Genomic DNA, 14,359 nt, shown 5'->3' on the forward strand with positions numbered 1-14,359 from the left:
TGTAAATCTAGGGATATGGAATCTGCCTGTTGCCATCCATGCAAGGTTTGCAGGATGCCATGTGAGATAAGTCCAAGCTGAGTTTCGCACGAGCGATGCTTTCTAAATCCGTGCTGATTCGTGGGCAAAAGTTTTTGTATCTCAAGAAAATTTGTTATATTCGAACTTGGAATGCGTTCAAGAATTCTGCAGCAAACTGATGTTAAGGGTAATGGTCTGCAATCATGCGAGCCCGTTCTGTTACATTTCTTATATACAGGAGTCACATGTGGTTTTTTTCCAGGTGTTTGGAGTTCTGCCCTAGGCAAGAGATTTGCGATAAATTTAAGCTAAGTAACGTTACGTCGGAAGAATGACGAAACGGCGCTTTGAAATAAGACAAGGGCGTTTCCCACCTGCCGCAGATGTTCTCATAGCTACTTTGATCCTACCTGTGGTGCCTTTGTACTCGTATTTCAAGGAACAGTGGTGACGGCGCTGTCTCTGTAGGGTGACGTCGCGTCGGCCTTTTCCAGCCGCTGCTACACGGCTCTTCCGAGGGAGAGGGGGCTGTCAAGGCTGGGAGAACCGAGGACATGCCGCGATAAGGACAGCGAATAAAGATGGCGGTGATACACTGATTGATGCGGCCGCGCTCCCCCGGCTCGGCCATAATTGGGTTCCGGGCGAGTGGCGAGTGGCGGCTGGGACAGGTGTTGCCCGCGTCGGATAAGGCGGCGTGTGTGGGCGCTGCGAGCACACCAGCCCCACGCGCTCCAGGTCTCGTCTCCCACCTGGGCAGGCGATGCGCTCTTGTTTCAGCGTTTTAATCATCGACACTTCAGATAGTAAGGTTGTTGTTCCTCTCTACCTCTGAGCCGTTCTGGGTAACACCATTCTCGATGGTCGTCACACAAGAACATTTGAGTGATCGAAGGCCACTGTGTGTGAAAGTCGTCTTTAGGACATTATAGGGGATACATAAAAACTGCTATGGCCAAGAAGAAATAATAATACACTGTTCAAAAGAATTACGGGAACATGACTTTGGGCTTCTGCCATACTCCACTGAGCAATAATTGAGAACTGGACATGTTACCAAATTATATCTTTATTTTTCACAAGGATAGTATGTAACAAAATACCATCACATTCCACAATGAGATTTTCACTCTGCAGCGGAGTGTGCGCTGTTATGAAACTTCGTGGCAGATTAAAACTGTGTGCCGGACCGAGACTCGAACTCGGGACCTTTGCCTTTCGCGGGCAAGTGCTCTACCAACTGAGCTACCCAAGCACGACTCACCCCCCGTCCTCACAGCTTTACTTCTGCCAATACCTCGCCTCCTACCTTCCAAACGTAACGGAAGCTATCCTGCGAAACTTGCAGAACTAGCACTCCTGAAAGAAAGGATATTGCGGAGACATGGCTTAGCCACAGCCTGAGGGATGTTTCCAGAATGGTAGAACACTTGCCCACGAAAGGCAAAGGTCCCGAGATCGGGTCTCGGTCCGGCACACAGTTGTAATCTGCCAGGAAGTTTCATTCCATTACATTGTTATTCACTTACTTGTCGGGCTGAAAAGTCTGATAAGTATTGAAAATAAAGAGGAAACAATCATTTCTCCAGTCATCCTGGGAGCTTTTCGTTGGACTTTGAGAGCTTCAGTAATGTGTATGCCCTCCTTGAGCGTTTATCACCACCTGACGCCTAAGTGACATGCTCTGTATAAGTCTGTAGAGGACACACTGTAGTACCCATTCCCATTCTTCAATAAAAGGCCTTGAGAGTTCTTAAAGAGCCTGTGATGAAACAGGATAACCAAGTCACGTCTGTCAAGCATGTCCATACATGCTTGGCCAGGCTTAGATTGGGACTCACCACTGGCCATTTCATTTCTTCAATGGTCAGGCTTTGCAAGGCTTCACTGGTGATGCCCGCCATATGCGCCCTGGCGTTATTGTGCATGAGAACGAATCCGGTACCACCACTATATGGAGCAGCCACTACATAGTATTGTATGTTAACTGGGGACCTAGAAATGACGCATACTCTCCGTTCCCGCCGCAGCCGCAGTGGTCCACAACCCCAAGACGACTACCGCAGTTCACTTCACCCCTCCGCCGCCCCACACCGAAACCACGGTTATTGTGCGGTTTGGCCCCGGTGGAGTCCCCGGGGAACGTCTCACACCAAACGAGTGTAACCCCTATGTTTGCGTGGTAGAGTAATGGTGGTGTACGCGTACGTGGAGAACTTGTTTGCGCAGCAATCGCCGACATAGTTAACTAAAGCGGAATAAGGGGAACCAGCCCGCATTCGCCGAGGCAGATGGAAAACCGCCTAAAAACCATCCACAGACTGGCCAGTTCACCGGACCTCGACACTAATCCTCCGGGCGGATTCGTACCGGGGACCAGGCGCTCCTTCCCGCCCGGAAAGCAGTGCGCGAGACCGCACGGCCAACCAGGCGGGCAGCCACTACATGGTCATCAGAACCTGTTCGATTTACTGCCTGGCAGTAAGGCGACCATGGACAAGAACGCAATCCGAACGGCAGTCAACACTGATTCCTCCCCACATCATCACAGAACCTTGGCCGAATCTGTCGATTTCCTGGACAACATTTGGTAGGTACCACTCGCCACAGCGTCCCGACACATGAACACAACCGTCTGAGGAAATCTGGACTCGTCTGTGTAACAACACATTTTGCCAATGACGAAGTTGCCAGTTAACATCGGAACGGCAGAAATGAAGGTGAGCTGCGAAGTATTGTCTTGTCAAGATACGGGGGAAGGGGGGGAGGGGAGGGTCTGAGTCGTAAGGTCGTTTCTCGCAACCTGTTCCTTATAGTCTGATCGGACACAGCGGCTCCTTCTGATATCGTTTTGTTGTACTCTGGCGACAGCTGTACGACGCCACAGAGCAGAGATGGCCTTTATCGTTCTTAATGCGGGGTTGTAATGCATCAGCGACCTGTCTCCTTGTTGCGTGTCCACAACCCTGGCTCACACATGGAGATTCATTAGCATCTGCAACAAAACGACCCGAAGTCCATCCTTCTTGGAACAAACAGACCGTCGTTGCAACTTGCACTGCGTTGAGATGTCGCATTTCAAGTGCTTGGTTGAATACAACGTCCACAAATGATAACTACCGCCAGTGTACTTCACTAGAGAACACTGGGACACAGGTACTCACTTTTTTCTGAGTGGATCACCTGAAATGTAACGGGTAATAGAGTCGACAGATGGCGAACGACTTTATTTATCGCATACCACGAAAGCGAAGATCTCAGGTGTGGTGTCACCGCCAGACACCACACTTGCTAGGTTAGCCTTTAAATCGGCCGCGGTCCGTTAGTATACGTCGGACCCGCGTGTCGCCACTATCAGTGATTGCAGACCGAGCGCCGCCACACGGCAGGTCCAGTCTAGAGACTCCCTAGCATTCGCCCCAGTTGTACAGCCGACTTTGCTAGCGATGGTTCACTGTCTGCATACGCTCTCATTTGCAGAGACGACAGTTTGGCATAGCCTTCAGCTACGTCATTTGCTACGACCTAGCAAGGCGCCATATTCAGTTACTATAATTACTTCAAGAATGTATTCTGAACAGATAATATTGTGAATCATGTACCGTCAAGAGCGACTTTCATCATTAATGCATTAAAGTTAAGTATCAAACTAATTACGTCCGCTTTCTGAATTCTCATTCCTTGTCATGTTCCACACCTCACGTCAGTATGGTTCTTCCCTCCTCACGCCAGCCTGCGTGAGCTAAACGCGTGCATTTCGGCCTCCACTCGTAACATGGTGTTGGCTCTTCTGCTAACACAAAATCAGGGTATGCAATAAGACCACGGGTATCGCCTGAATGAAAACAGATTTAGCGGACTGCACGCTGACACACGTGTTCCCCTAATTCTATTGAACAGTGTGTATTCCTTTTGGCTGAAATTAAGATTGACTGCCTACGTAGTACAGAATTTCGTGTAAGAGTAAACAGACACCGATAAAAGAGATTCACCTCTGCGGCGCTTCGATATATATCGAAATCGTGATTTTTACCTCTTTGCATCTGTGGCCAAGCAACGGCCTCCTTCGCGTCCCACCAAGAGGAATGAGCCGTCTCTCCTGAGCTGACTTAACGGCGGTGCGCCTGAGCTCGGCCTCAGTCATTGACTACCGATACCGAAAGGATGGCCATCCAAGGGCAAATCCTGGTAGTTATGAAGGTCATGGACATTATGATCATTTGCCTAGATAATGTAACATATGGAGCAGTTTTAGTCTGTCATACTGCCTCAGGTGCCTGAGAAGCAGGTCTCTCGGATTTGGTGGAAACGACCCTGGGATGTGACTGGCTATTTGTTGCTACGGAATTCACGAGCAAAATGGAATTACTGAGGCCTGGTTGGACGTGTTGAATGAGCACACAGTGTGGATACCGTGTGAACTGCTATTTGAACTACTCGCTGTGCCGTAGGGATCCTTGTATTGCGTGTTTCAGATCTGAGCTAAACCTGCATTTATTCCTCAAGTTTATCAGTGCCTTGGCATTGGTAAAGATTTACGTCTGTTCATTTCATTGTAATTCGGGTCCATCGCTTTTGAGCCTGGTCTTTAACTTGTGACTATTACTAGTGTTCGCCTTGTGTACATTTTCCTTAGCCGAGCGGTCTAAGGCACTGCAGTCATGGACTGTGCGCCTGGTCCCGGCGGAGGTTCGAGTCCTCCCTCGGGCATGGGTGTGTGTGTTTGTCCTTAGGACAATTTAGGTTACGTAGTGTGTAAGCTTAGGGACTGATGACCTTAGCAGTTAAGTTCAATAAGATTTCATACACATTTTTTTGTGCATTTTCCACTTAGGATAAAATTCCTTCCTTCCTGTTTTAGTTGAAGCCTGGTAGACGTTCCCGTTTAAATTACATTTGCGCATTCTTTTTTATAACTAGCCTCAGTAGTTGCAATCAGACTCAAGGAGTGTTAACTGTTTCTGTCTCTCTGTTTTGTTTATAGCCTATATTCTTTTACGGAACTAGGCTAAGAAAGTAAGTAATATTTATGATTTAGGTAAAGCTGATTTTGCTCATTATTTAATAATTGCTCACTGGTTGTTTTGAAATCCTGGGTTTGCAAGTTTGCATTCATGTTTTGATTAAATGTTTAATGATGGTCCTTCTTTGGAACAAAGGTAACCGAAAGGGTTCCATTTTGTCCTTTTCTAGTAACGCCTGAATTTCATTTTGTTTTTTATTTTAATAACTGAATTTTTTTCTGGTAGCCCAAGTGAGGGCTCAGTTCCACACTGTACTTCATTGAGATGATTTTCGCAAAGACTCTACCCAAGTTCACATTTTCGAACATCAACTGAAAGTTGCTCAGTTTGCAGTTATTAAACTTGGTGTGTGCTTCTTGCGTTCTTTGGGGATTGTAAATTTTTCCGTGTTTAAAAGAGAAAGAAAACTTACTTCCTTATTAACTTGCTTAATAAAATTAATTGAAATTATTGGATGATATGCTGTATTGTTGCGTCATAACACCTCACCACTCCTAGCTCCCAGCTTGCTACAATATATGAGAGATGAAGCCAAAATATTTGATACAAGCGAGACATTAGAATGAACGCTGGTGCAGGCGAAGAAAGCTTTCTTCTGTTCTGATTCACAGTATTCTTGTAAAAATGAGGGGTAGATTTTGAAACCGTACGTCAACAGCACAATCTTTATATTTGGAGAAACAACGGGAAAGGAGAAACTAGAAGTAATATGAATTGTTGAGAAAAACCAACGGTATTAAGAAAATATGGAAAACCACTCCACGAAGAAGGAATATGTTCTCATAAAAAGACGAGCGTTTCAGATAAGCAGCAGATTCGAATCGAGGCCAAGCAGAAATCTTTTTTCACTGCATAGACCTTACATGCCGGCCCCTTTGGCCGAGCGGTTCTAGGCGCTTCAGTCGGGAATCGCGCGACCGCTGCGGTCGCAGGTTCGAACCCTGCCTCGGGCATGGATGTGTGTGATGTCCTTAGGTTAGTTAGGTTTAATTAGTTCTAAGTCTAGGGGACTGATGACCTCAGATGTTAAGTCCCATAGTGCTCAGAGCCATTTGAACCATTTGAAGACCTTACATAATATATTTATAAATAGCCAAAACGGAATTGGAAAGGAGAAGAAGATGAGAATAATTGTAGGGGCTTGAACACATCATTTTACGTAACACTGAATGTCAAAAATGTTCACAAATTGAAGAAGAAAAAGGGGGAGTATTAGTAGTATTAGTTGGAGACTCTACCACGGACACTCGTTAAGCCGCTTGTGAATTATAGGCGTAGATGCTATTGCGAGAGGTATACGAAGTTGTAAAGATTAGATAGTTAGAATAGATGGAGGACGGCATCAAACCAATCGAAATTAGAACAACTTCGAGATTAGCACATATTTTCCCACTTTGAGTATCATTCAAACTCTTATCGATGAAGGAGATGTCACATGTCGCTAACGATACTTTAATCTGCTCGATCAGATGTTGACTTCCATATGAGAAGGTGTTAATGCTCCGATTAAGATATCTGTATGCTGCAGCTATTAGTTCGCGGGATCCCATCAGATGGCATCCTGTCTCTCGCAAAAAAAGCAGCAGCGCTGGTGTAAGTATCAATAGCCCTAAGCGACAAGATCGTATAGTCACCAATAGAATGCGTCCGGCTCGTATCACGTGGGCATCCCGTGTGATCAGCAAACGCGAGATATAAGAAGTTTCGGGAGATGGGGCAACATCCTCTAGACAGCTAACATGCTGCAGCCATCTGCCTCCATCCATCTTACTCCCGTATGCCTACGACACCGTCTTCCTTTCAGCACCTCCACATCCACCGTAATAACTTTTCCTCCTGGTGTAACTTCTGGGATATGGAAACTGATCCCGTCAAAACTCAGGCGATTATCACTGCACGTACTTCTTGACACGTCTGTCAGCCTGACCTCCACTTCACCATTCATGACCATGCTATTCATCTCAATAACTCACTAAAATATCTTGGACTATCTTTCAAGCACAAACTATGCAAACTAACATGCCATCCCATTTTACTAACCGTCCAAAAAATGGCCTTAATAGACTGAAATTATAAAACTATTAACAGGCCGTACAAGTGGCTTACCTCCTTTAACAGTCCTGTACACTTAAAAATACTTACTAGTCACGTGCCAACGCAGTCTTGATCTACGCAACTCCAAAATTTTTCATCTTACTGTAAGTCCAAGAACACGATAGCACTCGGCATCTCCTTCCGTATCCACTTCCCTCCTCTATCACTTAGCCTCAACTACTTGATTAAATTCCCCCTTACTTACATTCCTCGTACATCGCAAATTTTACAGATCTCACAAACTCAAAGATCAAAATCCCGTTGTCTCCAATCCTCTTCAATCATAGGATGCTGCTGCGAGTAGCCAGAACGTTCAATCGCAGCTTCACGCCCTATCGCAGCTTAAAGAGACTCTCTCTTTCTCTTCAGGGAAACTGGCCTGATATCTACCCATGCTTCCAGAAATAGTCTTAGTCCCCACATCCTCTCCTTAGATCATGGCTCCAGCCCTCTCCCAGGCTCCTGATCCATGTTCTCTTCTCCCTGCTCCAGCCTCCATTTATTTGTACCACTTCCCAATCCAACATCACCCCCCCCCCCCCGCCCTCCCAGACATGGCAACCCATTTATCTGTATTTTCCTCTCATCTCGTCATCAGGTCCTCTCCTCCTGCCTACACAGAATGTTCTGGTAGCTGATCTTGAGGGACTTGATGAACATGTGTCCGGGTTTTTTATTTATTTATTTTTGAGAAAATCGCCTTTGCTGTGTTTCAAACATGTCATTTCAATCTTTTGAAGTTGGAGAGAACACAATCTGTATTGTTTTAACTGCCAGCCACTCTCTTCCCAAGTCGGTCAGAGGATTGGGGAGGCAACATGCTCGGAAATGGAGTGCCACGTGGCGCCAGAAATTCAACATCAGGAAGATTCTTACAAGACGAGAAGTCGCATCAAATCTCTATCCGGTCTGGGATTGTGGGAGGGCGGCGAAATGTCTGAGATCCGGCGCAGCTCGTCAAGCCAACACTTGTTATCTGCACACGAAGCCTTCGATCACGCACCGTTATCGTTGCAGCACAACGACTCAGCATTCTTATTGTGGAGTACGCTTATGGGATTTTCTCTCGGTACTTGGTTCACGATCACTTTAGCACCATTATCCTTGCAGTACAGCGACCCAGCATTCTTATTTTGGAGTACATCCATGTGACTTTCTCTCGGTATTTGGCCCACGAGGGATTTGGCTTGTTTCTGGTTTTGGTTATCCTACCGATCTACATCAGCACTCCACTTGCTGGTTGGACTGCCCGCAGCTTCGGTATTTTGTGCTACTGCGCTTTTACCACTTCGTCTTATGACTTATGGCTCACCGAGCGAGGTGGCGCAGTGGTTAGACACTGGACTCGCATTCGGGAGGACGACGGTTCAATCCCGCGTCCGGCCATCCTGATTTAGGTTTTCCGTGATTTCCCTAAATCGCTCCAGGCAAATGCCGGGATGGTTCCTTTAAAAAGGGCACGGCGACTTCCTTTCCCGTCCTTCCCTAATCCGATGAGACCGATGACCTCGCTGTCTGGTCTCCTTCCCCAAACAACGCAACGCACAACTTATGGCTCGGCAGTTTCTCAGCTCTACGAAAGCCACCCGACACTAGTGTTTCTATCGTGACGATAGAAAGCGCTATGTTACTTGTGAAGCGATTTTTCTTTTTTCACTGTAATAAAAGCCAAGCACTGCCATGTACAGCCAGTAAATCAGCAATATTGACAATTTACAAGTTTACTCAGTTTTTAAGTATAGAAGTGTAGCGTCAACACCGAGAAAGTGTTGTACGACTATGGATGCCGCGGGTGAGTTCGGCCAGGGTCCACCCCCGTCGCTTGGGCCGGCTGACGTATGGCGGCGATCTGGCTCTCATTACGAGCGTCCATCGGCCGGGCGCGGCCCCTCTGTTGACATTATGCGACGATAAAGAGCGAGGGTCCCCGGGGACGCATTAGGAGGGCGAGACGGATGCGTCTTTGATTGCCTCCGCTTCGCGAGCTTCCGGTCGCCAGCCACTTGCTGCTGCCCGGCCCGCCCCTTCCGCCCACGCCTACATACTTTGCCGTCCCCCGCTCCCGAGCAGCTCCGTGTTCATCGCCGTTAAGTGACCAGCGCGGGGGCGAGCCGGAATGTCGCCGCCACGCACTGCCGTGAGCTGTCCCCCAGGAATGCGCCTAACATTAAGTCAGCGCAGTGTCCTCGCCTGGCTGCTGCAAGCAAATGTATGCGGTGCATATCGATATCTGAAATGTAACAACATTTGCACACATGTCAGTAGGAACGTAACGTTACTTATGTGGTTTCGTCCAAGAATCGCGGCGCCACACAAAAAGTCGGCAATTCACATCGATGCCACAGACATGAGCGATGTCTCGCTGCAATCCGCAACGACGTATGGTAGAGGCTGAAGAAGACACGCCCTCGCTCTCAGCACATCAGTGCCCTCACACAGAGGTCAATATGGAGCCGAGCATGGAAGCCCTGTGCCCCACTTCGTGACCACAGCTAAGGCAGTAAACAACATCGAATAGGATTAAAAAGTTATTCAACTGTCAGAAGGAAACATACTTTTGTAAATGTTGAACATTTTCCTACTAGAGATAAGTTTGTTAATTAGTGCATCAAGTGATGCTTTAATAGTCAATGATAGTAGTAAATTACACTACTGGCCATTAAAATTGCTACACCAAGAAGAAAAGCAGACGATAAAGGGGTATTCATTGGACAAATATATTATACTAGAACAGAAATGTGATTACATTTTCACGGAATTTGGGTGCATAGATCCTGAGAAATCAGTACCCAGAGCAACCACCTCTGGCCGTAATAACGGCCTTGATACGCCTAGGCATTGAGTGAAACTGAGCTTGGATGGCGTGTACAGGTACAGCTGCCCATGCAGCTTCAACACGATACCACAGTTCATCAAGAGTAGTGACTGGCGTATTGTGACGAGCCAGTTGCTCGGCCATCATTGACCAAACGTTTTCAGTTGGTGAGAGATCTGGAGAATGTGCTGGCCAGTCAATCAGTTGAACATTTTCTGTATCCAGAAAGACCCGTACAGGACCTGCAACATGCGGTCGTGCATTATCCTGCTGAAATGTAGGGTTTCGCAGGGGTCGAATGGAGGGTAGAGCCACGGGTCGTAACACATCTGAAATGTAAAGCCCACTGTTCAAAGTGCCGTCAACGCGAACAAGAGATGTCCGAGACGTGTGATCAATGGCATCCCATACCATCACGCCGGGTGATATGCCAGTATGGCGATGACGAATATACGCTTCCAATGTAAGTTCACCGCGATGTCTCCAAACACGGATGCAACCTTCATGGTGCTGTAAACAGAACCTAGATTCATCCGAAAAAATGACGGTTTGCCATTCTTGCACCCAGGTTCGTCGTTGAGTACACCATCGCATGCGCTCCTGTCTGTGATGCAGCGTGAAGGGTAACCGCAGCCATGGTCTCCGAGCTGATAGTCCATGCTGCTGCAAACGTCGTCGAACTGTTCGTGCAGATGGTTGTTGTCTTGAAAACGTCCCCACCTGTTGACCCACGGATCGAGACGTGGCTGCACGATCCCTTACAGCCATGCGGATAAGATGCCTGTCATCTCGACTGTTAGTGATATGAGGCCGTTGGAATCCAGCACCGCGTTCCGTATTACCCTCCTGAACCCACCGATTCCATATTCTGCTAACAGTCATTGGATCTCGAGCAACGCGAGCAGCAATGTCGCGATACGATAAACCGCAATCGCGATAGGCTACAATCCGACCTTTATCAAAGTCGGAAACGTGATGGTACGCATTTCTCCTCCCTACACGAGGCATCACAACAACGTTTCACCAAGAAACGCCGGTCAACTGTTGTTTGTGTATGAGAAATCGGTTGGAAACTTTTCTCATGTCAGCAGGTTGTAGGTGTCGCCACCGGCGCCAACCATGTGTAAATGCTCTGAAAAGCAAGTCATTTGCATATCACAGCATCTTCTTCCTGTCATTTAAATTTCGCGTCTGTAACACGTCATCTTCGTGGTGTAGCAATTTTAATGGCCAGTAGTGTATCAGGTACTCGTATGACGAATGATTGTATCAAGCTAAGTAAATGTTTTTATCATTCATGTAATAAAATGAACAAATATTTATCCGTTGTGGTTCAGATGCGCTATCTTCCAGAGCAATCAAAGAAACCACAGTTATGACCGGACAATGTTTTTTTTTGGGTCATAAAAACTTACATATTATTCACGGCCATATCAAATGATGTGCGTGTCAGTTATAAAATCTCTATGATGTGAAAAGCGATGTGAATCTAGAAGGCACAGAACTTCATGAATATTTAAACTCTGATTAAAATGTCCGTGTCATCTCCATTGGATCCAATATCTATGCCACCTCGCAGAACACAGGTCGTCATACGTACGTGTTACAGATACCAGACGCTAAACGACCACAATTCCTGGCTTCAGTGGTCACTTCTGTCACGAAATAGAAACTTGGAGCTGGTCGACTGTGCAAAGAGCCTACAGTACCTGTGAGCTCATACCTAGATGTATCTGTTACATACATGTGAATGATGCATATCCCTTGGACGATAAGCATATGAGGGCACAATATATAAAAATACATAAAGAGACAGCATTATCGAAACGAGAAGATTTCCGCATGACTCCAGACGGACGCAAATATAACTTCTCTAGAAGGTACTGCCTCCTACTAGGCCCTTTAGAAATTTATGCCTATCAGATGCTGAAAAACACGGTCGCCATGATAAAAATACTCGCCCTTGAAGTCAATAAATTAAGAGCGAGTATGTGAGTCCCTACTCTCTGTACTCCACTACATCGCAAGAAGCACGTAGAGGCTGTTTACCAGTGGTATACCAGACCATGCTGCGCTCTTTTTTAAATGACGTGACGAAGAGTTCAGACCCAATGGAATGTTTATTTTCCAGAATGCAAGGAATGCAGAAGTTAGTTACTAATATAGCTATTACAAGAAACGTACACCAACAGAATCTACGTAAGTCACCAGACGCTGTAGTACCCTGCTAGACGGGAAACCGATTCTGTGGTTGGGACGCTCTTGCGAAGTGTAACTTTTCCAGAGCCTGGGGCTCTTGCTGAGATAAGCTGCTTTTCGCACAAGCATACAGACACACTAAAGATGTTCTTCCTATCCAATAGTGCAGCGCAGCGTGCTGTAGTGTGTGACACGTGATACTAGGGATTAGGTTTAATATATGATGAAAGGCTGAAAAAACTGCGACCATTCACATTTTTTTTATAATAATTTCGTTTGCCTTTACCAGGCTGTTTTGTCCGTCTTCAGACGAGGGCTAGGTTAGGTTGGAATGTGACGGTCTGGTTGAGAGGTGGCGAAGCCAACGAATGTGAGAGCAAAAAAAAAACGTGGTTGTGGTCACAGACTGATCTGTAGCTTAGCCTGAGGTCAAGATTAGGTTGGAAGGTGACAGTCTGTGGGTTGGTGAAGCTAACGAATGTGAAAGCAAATATCCTGGTTGTGATGATAGACTAATCTGTGGCCTAGCCCAAGGTGTAGGTTAGGTTGAAGTGTGACAGTTAGGTAAAAACAAAAATAATACCTGGCATGTTTTGTTTATCCGCACAAGGCACTCTCCGACAGCTGTCACGAACTCTAGGTTCTTAGTCATTCTATGTGGCAGGTGAGGCATTCTTATGGGAATTGACAGACTATATGCCCAGACCACTACCCCTTTAGGAGGATTAGGGGAAGACTAGCCCGTCATCAGCAGGCTGAACAATCTTTCCTTTTCCTGCCTACCGGAAACTGGCTCTGGTGTTCACAATAGCAAGCAGGAGGAGCAAACACGCGCGGCCAGCAAATGATATGTTGCATACATTAGATTGCGGTGAGCATGCTCTGCTGTTGGACGGTGACATTTCGTAGTCAGTCGTAGAAGACACTAAAAGAGCAGGGAAATGCGGGCCAAAGTCGAGTACTCACGCTCGGGATGTTGTCGTTGGTGCAGACGCCCTCGGAGAGGAGCCGGTCGCGGATCTCCCAGGCGAAGATGGACGGGCACTCACGTTTGTACTCGGCGATCTTGTTGACCACGTTGGAGGTGGCGACTCGTGGCTTGGAGCCGCCGATCGCTCGCGGCTTGATGGAGCCCGTCTCGTAGTACCTGCCGTGCAAACCAGAGGCGCTGCAGCCGGGCGCTACACACAGCTGTACTGGCCAGTTACAAAGGCGGAACTATGAGTTCCACGTCCCGCTGACGTCGAGGTCATTAGAGACGTGCAAGAAAGTGTTGTAGAAATAATCGGCCGTCGCCTGCTATTCGCAAGGTATGATTTTTTCTTGTTTTCTCATGCCCAAAAAGCAACATCTGCTCTCTGATCAGTCTTCATCTGAACTAAATTCCCTTATCTAATGACCTCAACGTCGACGGCGTTAAACTGAAACATCTCTACCATCCCATTTCCCACTTCACTAAGTTAAAAAATAGACTTATTTTATTATCTAGGTCGAAGACTGCAAGGATGGGAACATGACTCAGTTTGAACGTTGAGATTGAAAGCGTACCGCACAGAACCGGTGGATAATTGTTTCCACGTTTCATTGTGGTGAATTTTGGAATTAAGACGAAAGAGATATGACGGTCAGCCGAAGAATCGCATTTTGTAAGAAAATCGGGAACATCTGAACTTAATGGTAGGTCATACTATGAAGTGTTATTTAGGTACTCACTTATTCACTGTGTCACATAATGCAAGTTCCCAAAACTACTTTAAAATACTGCCTATCTGTAGAATGAAGTTCAGTCGATGGAAAGAGCCTTAGTGCAAAACTTCTATCGCTTGTATATATGGTACATGCGCTACCACTAGTTGAAATTGGCAAATTTGTAGTGGTTATAATCTTCTCGTATTAGTACTAATAGTAGTGGTAGTAGTAGTAGTAGTAGTAGTAGTAGTAGCAGTAGTAGTTGTAGTAGTGGAAGAAGAAGAAGATGAAGTACTGTATAGCTGGCACAAGGCAGTAAACTCCTATAAGAATTATACTGATTGTCTACTACTACTGTCAATATACTACTAGTAAAGATTTTCTACCTTATACATTCTACATATTATTGCCGCTATTATTACAAGCATTAGTGGTGGAGCAGACGATACTGGTGACTGTTTTAGTAATAGTAGCATTAGTAGATGTACGAGGACTATACAGAAAGTGAGGAACGATT

At 46.3% G+C, this 14,359-nt stretch overlaps 1 protein-coding gene across 1 annotated transcript in view; it reads right to left on the reverse strand.

Annotated features, from left to right (window-relative positions):
• LOC124805675 (paired box protein Pax-6-like) overlaps nt 1-14,359 on the reverse strand; it is a 337,185-nt gene that overhangs the window by 225,033 nt on the left and 97,793 nt on the right. Inside the window, exon 3 of the mRNA XM_047266245.1 lies at nt 13,120-13,300. Within this exon, the coding sequence (XP_047122201.1) occupies nt 13,120-13,300 (181 nt within the window). The remainder of the gene's footprint in view (nt 1-13,119; nt 13,301-14,359) is intronic.

The sequence above is a fragment of the Schistocerca piceifrons genome, chromosome 7 (genome assembly GCF_021461385.2).
Source record: "Schistocerca piceifrons isolate TAMUIC-IGC-003096 chromosome 7, iqSchPice1.1, whole genome shotgun sequence".
NCBI lineage: Eukaryota > Metazoa > Arthropoda > Insecta > Orthoptera > Acrididae > Schistocerca > Schistocerca piceifrons.